The 9,645-nt window shown below is 37.2% G+C and overlaps 1 protein-coding gene across 2 annotated transcripts; it reads left to right on the forward strand.

The window, feature by feature from the left end:
* The first annotated feature begins 270 nt into the window (after positions 1–270).
* Positions 271–4,988, forward strand: LOC21395718 (carotenoid 9,10(9',10')-cleavage dioxygenase 1). 2 transcript variants are annotated; one of them, XM_024170144.1, is made up of 14 exons: positions 271–531; positions 706–776; positions 1,155–1,169; positions 1,306–1,417; positions 1,715–1,814; positions 2,007–2,069; positions 2,379–2,495; positions 2,574–2,758; positions 2,908–3,046; positions 3,178–3,295; positions 3,380–3,481; positions 3,620–3,871; positions 4,167–4,278; positions 4,816–4,988. In XM_024170144.1, exons 1-14 carry the CDS (start codon positions 337–339, stop codon positions 4,843–4,845), a joined length of 1,611 nt encoding a protein of 536 aa, XP_024025912.1. In that variant the 5' UTR covers positions 271–336; the 3' UTR covers positions 4,846–4,988. The 2 variants fall into 2 exon arrangements, with proteins under 2 accessions (XP_024025912.1, XP_024025918.1); XM_024170150.1 differs by having other exon boundaries at positions 2,379–2,489.
* Positions 4,989–9,645: the final 4,657 nt, after the last annotated feature.

Below are 9,645 nucleotides of genomic sequence, written 5' to 3' on the forward strand. Positions count from 1 at the left end.
CAACACGAAACAGACGTTGGTGTTCTTGACATGAAATGGAATAAAGATGCTTCTTTTATAAATTATTAAGATCAATGACTTTATAGCAATAATAATAATAATATTTTTTTCGGTTAATTAACAATAATAATAATAATTGTCCCGAGTGCAATTTTCACTTTCGACGTCTGGACTGTCTTTATTTCTTTATATATATATGTACACACACACACACACACATATATATATATATATATGTGTGTGTGTGTGTGTTTATATGGACGCGTTTTAATGACAAATAAATTTACCTTATCTTTTCATTTGAAGAAGAAAAACAATTGAGGAGGGAGAAGAGCTATGGCCGAAATAGTGGATGTGAATCCGAAGCCGAAGAAAGGCCTGAGTTCAAAGCTCGTTGACTGGTTCGAGAATGTTGTCGTAAAGCTCATGTACGACTCTTCTCACTCTCACCATTATCTCTCCGGTAACTTTGCTCCGCTTCCGCATGAAACTCCTCCAACGACGGACCTTCCGGTCTCCGGTTCGCTTCCTGTTAGTAATCGTTTCCTTTCTAGTAACGACTATCAGATCAAAGAATATTCTTTTTTTCTCTTTGGAAGAACTTGATCACTCCATAATCAAGCAAGTTTATCTTTTCTGCAAATTATACCAGTACTAAGCTGCATGTTGTCCTCTTTGTGCTGCCATGCATTTTGTGTGTTACAGGAATGCTTAAATGGAGAGTTTGTTCGGATGTGTCCCAATCCCAAGTTCCGCCCAGTGGCTGGATATCACTGGTATGCCTTTCCCTTCCTATAAATCCTTTACACACACACGCAAACATGTATATACGGGTGTGGTTATAATGGTTACTGTAAAACATGTGATATTGATTCGACTTCTGTAATAAATTGAAAAGTTGAACAAAAAATTCTCTCATAATGAATGAGATTTTTATCACGTCACGTCATCAACTTTGTACATTTGATGAATAACTACCGATGGAAATGTAACCATTAGAAACTCACACACACTTAATAAACTTGTAGGAGAAAGAAGGTTTTCATATGGGCATGTATTTAATTCCTTCAGATAAGCTGAAAGTTTCATCATTAGACGGTTTTTTCTTTTTTTTTTTTCTTTTTGGCTTATTCCTTTGTTGCTGTCTTATGCAGGTTTGATGGAGATGGGTGTGTGATTTTCTGCTACCTCATTGATTTATTCACATTTCTCACTATAACTTTTCAGTTCAACATTTTGGAAGTTGTATAATATGATTCAATAGATATATGCGTGTTACTAGTTAATGACATGTTGAATTTGCAGTATGGTCCATGGTGTGCGCATCAAAGATGGAAAAGCAACATACGTCTCCCGTTATGTGAAAACATCGCGTCTTAAACAAGAAGAATATTTTGGAGCTGCTAAATATTTGAAGGTATGCAAGTAGATATACTATATTGGACATTTTTACAATTTAAGCTTTCACTTAGTAATACTCGATGAGGCGCTTTATTTTCAATCAGACTTCAGGCTCATGATCTCTATACGTTCTTGTGAGAATATGGTCAATTCATGGAAATGAAAAGTATATATTATCTTAAAGTTATGAGTTAGATTAATGGTTATTTTGCTTTGTGAAATCCGCTTATGGTTAGATATTCTATAAAATGATTTAGGTGCGTTAGTTAGTTTCAGAATTCCTTTTGAGAGTTTTCTTATATGCAATTTTCAGTATGGAGACCTTAAAGGGCTTTCTGGATTTTTCATGTTTATCGTGCAAATGCTGAGAGGAATGCTTAAAGTATTAGATCATTCGTATGGAGGTGGAACAGGTATATAATTTTGGTCTATTAATGAAGTTGAAATTCTCATCTGTATATCAGCCTTGTCTTACTGTAAGAGCGCACACAGCTAATACTGAAACAATTGCCTTATAGTGTCAATAATATTGCAGCTCAATCACTAGCTATTTTCTTTATCCTTTTAGTGGTGTCAAGAACTAACTCTTGATCACCCTCTTCCAGCTAATACAGCTCTCGTGTATCACAGTGGAAAACTTCTAGCGCTTCATGAAGTAGACAAACCTTGTAAGCATATACAACTCTTTCTTCTTTTATCTCTTGAATTACGCGCGAGCGCGCGCGCACACATATATAGAACTTGGGTGCGGGATCAAAACTCAAGACATTAGTTTTGATGCGAGTGTGGAATGCCCGGTAAGCTAAGCCTGCAATGGCTAAACTCCATGTGTTCAAATTCTAAGTGGACAATAAGCCTGCAACCAGTGTAATTTTTCAATGGTTTCTTTTGGTTTTCGTTGCCGTTTACAATAAAATCAGTTATGAAAATCTCTTGCTCAATTGGAATGAAATTATTATCCGCGATTCACGACACAGATGTCCTTAAAGTCTTGGAAGATGGAGATCTGGAGACACTTGGCATGCTGGATTATGACAAGAGATTGCAGCATTCATTCACAGCTCATCCGAAAATTGACCCATTTACTGGTATAGGCACGTCTTCATAAAACATATTTACTTTTGCCTACATGATAAATTCTTTTTTTAGTACTCAGAGAGCTCTTAATGCAGGCGAAATGTTTTCATTTGGTTATGCGCAAACACCTCCATACGTCACTTACAGAGTCACTTCAAAGGATGGTTTCATGCACGATCCAGTGCCTATAACGATACCAGACCCCGTCATGATGCATGACTTTGCCATTACAGAAAATTATGCCATTTTCATGGATCTTCCATTCTTTTTCAAACCAAAGGTATGTTAATTAGTTAGGCATCAATGCTATAGGATGAAAGTATAAGAAACAAATCTGGTTTCATCTTGTATGTTAATTGTTTTCATAAAATGAATTCCAAGTGATGGCATTTTGGTTACCATGATTAAGACAACCTTTCCAATTTTCAGGAAATGGTGAAGGAAAATAAGATGATATACCAATTTGACACAACAAAAAAAGCACGCTTCGGTGTGCTTCCACGGTATGCAAAGAATGAGCTTCTAATAAAATGGTTCGAGCTACCGAGCTGCTTCATATTCCATAATGGTGAGCAGATTTGGATTTCCAACTTATGCATGCAAGAAAGAACATCTATTTTAAGGCCAAGTTTGCCAGTAGTAGCTGAGAAAGTCTCGCAGAAGTTATGTTGCTCTAACTTCGTTTTATAATTCTATTAGCTAACGCGTGGGAGGAGGAGGATGAAGTTGTTCTAATCACATGCCGCCTTGAGAATCCGGATTTGGTGATTGTCGGTGGGAAGGTCCAAGAAAAGCTTGAGAATCCCTTAGAGGAGCTGTAAGATGATTTTTCACCCTATTTGTTGATGTGAAATCTTCTTTGCGGTGTTTGTATAAGCTTCTAATATTACAATTCTTTCAGGTATGAAATGAGATTCAACATGAAAACTTGTCTAGCATCACAGAGAAAACTCTCAGAGAAGATGGTAGATTTTCCAAGAATAAATGAGAGCTACACTGGCAGGTATATATATTCAGACATCTTTCTCATTGTGGATCATTCTGATATTCATACTTGCCAAAAAGTTTGTAACATTACTGTCTGTCTTTCTGATGGTCTCCCATTTCACAAATTATTGTCATTTTCTGCGAGTTAAATCAGGAAACAACGTTATGTGTATGTAACAAGACTTGACAACATTGCAAAAGTTAGCGGGATTGTCAAGTTTGATTTACATGCTGAGCCAGAAAGTGGGAAAACATGCATTGAGGTTGGTGGAAATGTTCAAGGTCTGTATGACCCGGGACCCGGTCGATTCGGCTCCGAGGCTATATTCGTCCCCAAGGTTCCTGGAATCACTTCTGAAGAAGATGATGGCTACCTAATATTCTTCGCACACGATGAGAATACCGGGTACTACTTTCTTCTCTCACACTATTAACAAAAGTTTAGACTTACCCCTTTCAATTTAATGGCCAAATATATTGGTAGTGCTAGTCCTTCACAATATAACTCCTGTTTCCAACATTTTGTGACAAAAAAAATGCTATTTATTAGCAAGCATGATGTAGTCACCACATAACAGAGTCGAATCCGGTCTAATATTACATCACTAGTGTTGATGAATAGCGGTGTTCTTTATTGTATTATAAAGTGAATCTTATTGAGGATAGAATGCATTCTGAGGTTGGATTATTTGACGATGCAGAAAATCATCAGTTCATGTGATTGATGCAAAAACAATGTCACCAGATCCAGTAGCAGTTGTTGATTTGCCCCATAGAGTTCCATATGGATTCCATGCCTTATTTGTGACTGAGGTCAGTATTACTTTTTTAATTGTATTACTTGGGACTTTTATGATTGCTTTCTTTTTTAAGTTGAAACATAAGCTGAGATCTTTAAAATAAAGATCTAACTATTCATATATTTAAGGTGAAATGCATAATTATTAAGGACCAATTAACGCATATAGTAGATATTAGTAATAAAAAAAAATTAATTATCATTTAAAATTTGACAGTTGATAAGATAAAACGCATCAATGTACCACTACTTATAATAGGTTGTCCCAAAATGTGTGGCCGACCAATATTAGTGTCACTAATGACACTAAGTGACACTAAACAGTAATGCTTACTCAATTTAATGAGAAAATAAAAAAAAATAGAAAAATGAAATGTCAGATGCTGCGGTTGAAAAACATGGAGCTAAGGCCTAAGTGTTTAATTAAACGGTTAGGTGCTATGGAGCATTTTCTCTCTCTTTTACTTGTGTTGTCCAATATTTGTAACTTCTGATATTAGTTATTAGTGATTCTAACGTTTTGATTTTTTATGGTCAATATTATTGATCAGGAACAATTGCAAGAACAAGCAATGTTCTGAACTGAAGAAATATTTGATGGAGATCAGAAGAAACAAAGTTCTGCCAATAAGCATTGTCACACACACTGAAATTCTTATCATTTATATAAATAATTATGATACCAAACTCTTATCATTTATATAAATAATTATGATACCAAACTCTTATCATTTATATAAATAATTATGATACCAAACTCTTATCATTTATATAAATAATTATGATACCAAACTCTTATCATTTATATAAATAATCATGATACCCAATCTTTGCAATAGTGAGTTCATATTCTATAAAGAATTCAGTGATCTTTTTTGTTATCTCCATAATTTGTTTGACAACGTGGAAGGAACTTCCTTGAATGATACAACTTTATTAATTTTCATCTTTTTCTTGTACTTTTTCTCCAAGTTGCGTGAAGCTGTCTCCTTAATCATGTGCATATTATCAAATAAACATTAAATAAAAAAATAAATAAAAATGAGCGCATCCGCTGTTTAACTTCCTCGTCACTTGACAATTTTGTCCCTAATTTTTTTTTCCTGACAATTAAGCTCCTAAATATACAATAATAGTGACTAACTCCCTTGTGGTTAAATTTTAGATTGAATAGTAATAAATTTTTAACATTTGTGCTCTTAATTTTTTTTAAAAATTTAACTCTCATAAATTAATAAATTTAACTACAATTTTTTATAATAAGTTCAAGCATTATTACAAGAAGAAAAAAATGAAGTCAAAAGTGATAAATTATGGAAAATTTAAGGACAAGTATTCCAGAAACAAACAAACAATTTTCTAGAAAAAAGAAAAAAACCAAACAATGGCCTTTTTCAAATGGTTCATGGAACATGTTCCAAAGCAATAGAAGACAAAACCACGACTGTTTAATAACAGACAAACATTTTTTTTCTTCTTTTCCAGGGAGACGTACAATTATTACTGCATACACAGCAAATTATTGAAATGTACAATTATTACTGCATCCACAGCAAATTATTGAAATGTACAATTATTACTGCATCCACAGCAAATTATTGGAATTGATATCTGCAGAGCGACTATTAGAAAAGTTCTAACATGTAACATTATCCTCTACCAGTAGAAGCTGCTTTTTTTTTTTTTGTTAAATTAATTTTTTAACAATTTGATCTATGCCAAAGAATAATAATGTGCGGTATGTTATAAATTATTAAAATAAATATTATAATTGTGATTTTAATGATTATTTTATATTTATTTGTTAATATTTATGTGATAATTATTTAACTGTTATAATAAATTAAATAATTAATTAAAAAAGTATGTAACAATTAATTTTTATTAGATTCTTATTAAGCTACATTATTAAAGTTTTATATTTAATGTAATCACGGTAAAAATGTGACCATTAAAAACTCGTTACATATATATAATTAGCACAACCCTGAAAACGTATGTGTTATGAATTATATCAAAATATAATGAATTTTAGAATTGAATAAGAAATAAAATAATTAAAAAATAACGTGATTCGACTTTAAGTTTAACAAAAATGACGAGTGTGCGGACACGAGTGCTGGTCCAGCCGTTTGGCTGAGCATAAAGCTGTGCTTGAGGTTACGTTGGACGTCCGTCTCCCAGGATACAACGACAACGACGGTAGCTCGATGCACTTTCAGAACCGTCCGGCGAACTAGAACTTGATCTTTCCTCTATCACCAAAATTGAACTACAAGAACACAAAGCACAACAACACGGGGCAGAAACAGAAGCGAGAGAAGAGAAGAAGAATTCTGAAAAATGAGTGATTTGTTCATGTGGAAGATGGCCCTTATATAGCCTGCCCGTGAGGGATGTTACAAGGCTGTAATGAAGGTGAATAAAACCAATTTATTCATGGTTTGATGGTGCTTGAATTCTGTGGTTACAGCCCCTGAAATTCCTGGATGAATCTGGTCCAAAAAGAAGTCTACAACCGGAGGTTTAATGTCCATAAACCAATGGTTATTTATGCAGTTTCTACATCCTTCACTAATGCATATTTTAAACAGCCACTAATGAATCAGTTTCAGAATTTAGTTGGCAAAATAAAAGAAAAAATTGCAAAAGGTAGCTCGCACGGAGCGAGTTTTCCGGTCCGGCATTCGTGTCCGCAGGTCGCGGGCGCACACATTGGCCTCCAACCCGCCGGGATCGTGAATCGCACCCCCCCTGCGCGTGAGAGAATCACGATCCCGGCGGGTTGGGGGCCAATGTGTGCGGACACGAGTGCCGGTCCAATTTGGCTGAGCATAAAGCTGTGCTTGAGGTTACGTTGCACGTCCGTCTCCCAGGATACAACGACAACGACGGTAGCTCATGCACTTTCAGAACCGTCCGGCGAACTAGAACTTGATCTTTCCTTTATCACCAAAACCGAACTACAAGAACACAAAGCACAACAACACGGGGACAGAAACAGAAGCGAGAGAAAAGAAGAAGAATTCTGAAAAATGAGTGCTTTGTTCATGTGGAGGATGGCCCTTATATAGCCTGCCCGTGTGGGATGTTACAAGGCTGTAATGAAGGTGAATAAAACCAATTTATTCATGGTTTGATGGTGCTTGAATTCTGTGGTTACAGCCCCTAGAATTCCCGGATGAATCTAGTCCAAAAAGAAGTCTACAACCGGAGGTTTAATGTCCATAAACCAATGGTTGTTGTTACAGTTTCTACATCCTTCACTAATGCAGATTTTAAACAGCCACTAATGAATAAGTTTCGGAATTTAGTTGGCAAAATAAAAGAAAAAATTGCAAAAGGTAGCTCGCACGGAGCGAGTTTTCTGGTCTGGCATTCGTGTCCGCAGGTCGCGGGCGCACACATTGGCCCCCAACCCGCCGGGATCGTGATTCGCACCCCCCCTTGCGCGTGAGAGAGCGTCCCTGGTATACATGCTTACCTAGGCTTCAAAGTGCAATCACTTATAAACACCACATTGGCTGAACATAAAGCTGTGCTTGGGGTTACGTTGGACGTCCGTCTCCCAGGATACAACGACAACGACGGTAGCTCGATGCACTTTCAGAACCGTCCAGCGAACTAGAACTTGATCTTTCCTCTATCACCAAAACCGAACTACAAGAACACTAAGCACAACAACACGGGGACAGAAACAGAAGTGATAAAGAGAAGAATTTTGAAAAATGAGTGCTTTGTTCATGTGGAGGATGGCCCTTATATAGCCTGCTCGTGAGGGATGTTACAAGGCTGTAATGAAGGTGAATAAAACCAATTTATTCATGGTTTGATGGTGCTTGAATTCTGTGGTTACAGCCCCTGGAATTCCCGAATGAATCTGGTCCAAAAAGAAGTCTACAACCGGAGGTTTAATGTCCATAAACCAATGGTTATTGTTGCAGTTTCTACATCTTTCACTAATGCAGATTTTAAACAGCCACTAATGAATCAGTTTCGGAATTTAGTTGGCAAAATAAAAGAAAAAATTGCAAAAGGTAGCTCGCACGGAGCGAGTTTTCTGGTCTGGCATTCGTGTCCGCAGGTCGCGGGCGCACACATTGGCCCCCAACCCGCCGGGATCATGATTCGCACCCCCCCTGCGCGTGAGAAAGCGTCTCTGGTATACATGCTTACCTAGGCTTCAAAGTGCAATCACTTATAAACACCACATTGGCTTCCCTCCTAGCCAATGTGGGATTTTTACAATTTTCTTCTTCATTTACCATTCCAAGTACCATACTTAGACCATCAATTTCTCATTCACCCAAAAACCATTTTGAGTGTATGAATACTCGATTTCGATCTCCAAGCCCACATCAGCCGGTCCCATATCTTTCATGTCAAACCTTGAGTTCAACATGTGTTTAGTAGATCTGACCATCCGATCATTACTACCTACAATTATTATGTCATCTACATACTGAGGGAATGGCCATTAGTGAATCCTTTCAGGTAGCTGCACTGGTTGATAAGCTACCCCCCTCTTGGAAGGAATTCAAGAGCTATCTGATGCACAAGAGGAAAGAGATGATCGTTGAGCAATTGGTTGTCAGGCTTCGCATTGAAGAAGACAATAGGCGGACTGAGAAGAAGTTCTCCAATGCAACCGTGAGCTCTGCTAAGGCTAATGTGGTGGAGCATGATAGTTCTAAGAAGAAAGGAAAGCCCGGATCCAAGTTGGGACCAAAGGGAGGAATTGCCAAGAAGAAATTCCAAGGAAAGTGCTTCAATTGCAACAAGGTTGGGCACAAATTGGCAGATTGCAGGCTGCCAAAATGAAACAAGGATAAGGAGGCCAATGCTGTGGACACCATTTCTAAGGAAGTGTCCGACATCAGCTTGTCTGCTGTGGTCTCCGAAGTAAACTTGGTCGACTCCAATCCAAAGGAGTGGTGGCTCAATACTGGGGCTACAAGACACAGCTGCTGTGACCGAGCCGAGTTTGCTGATCTAGTTCCGTTAGAAACTGGAGAGAAGCTCTTCATGGGCAACTCTGCAACTTCTGTGATCAATGGCCAAGGAACGGTGTTCTTAAAGATGACCTCGGGCAAGGAAGTGAAGCTCCACAACGTGCTTTATGTGCCTGACATCCGGAAGAATCTCATATCCAGGACAATGCTGAGCATGCACAGCTTCAGGATGGTGTTTGAAGCCGATAAGATAGTTTTTTCCAAAATGGGAATGTATGTGGGAAGGAGTTATGTAAAAAGTGGCATGTGGAAAATGAATGCCATAGCTGTAAAACCCAAAAAGATGAATAAAAAGAAAGAGTCTTCCGTTTATATGCTTGAGTCTTCTAACTTATGGCATGGTAGACTAGGACATGTTAATTATGATAC

Source organism: Morus notabilis, unplaced genomic scaffold, assembly GCF_000414095.1.
Source record: "Morus notabilis unplaced genomic scaffold, ASM41409v2 Scaffold657, whole genome shotgun sequence".
NCBI classification, from domain to species: domain Eukaryota; kingdom Viridiplantae; phylum Streptophyta; class Magnoliopsida; order Rosales; family Moraceae; genus Morus; species Morus notabilis.

Bases quoted from the DNA above. Each gene is read 5' to 3' on its own strand.
- LOC21395718 (XM_024170144.1), top strand. From the start codon at position 337: ATGGCCGAAATAGTGGATGTGAATCCGAAGCCGAAGAAAGGCCTGAGT. The intron at 1,815-2,006 runs GTATATAATTTT...ACCCTCTTCCAG, and splicing joins TTCGTATGGAGGTGGAACAG to CTAATACAGCTCTCGTGTAT. The intron at 2,759-2,907 runs GTATGTTAATTA...TCCAATTTTCAG, and splicing joins CATTCTTTTTCAAACCAAAG to GAAATGGTGAAGGAAAATAA.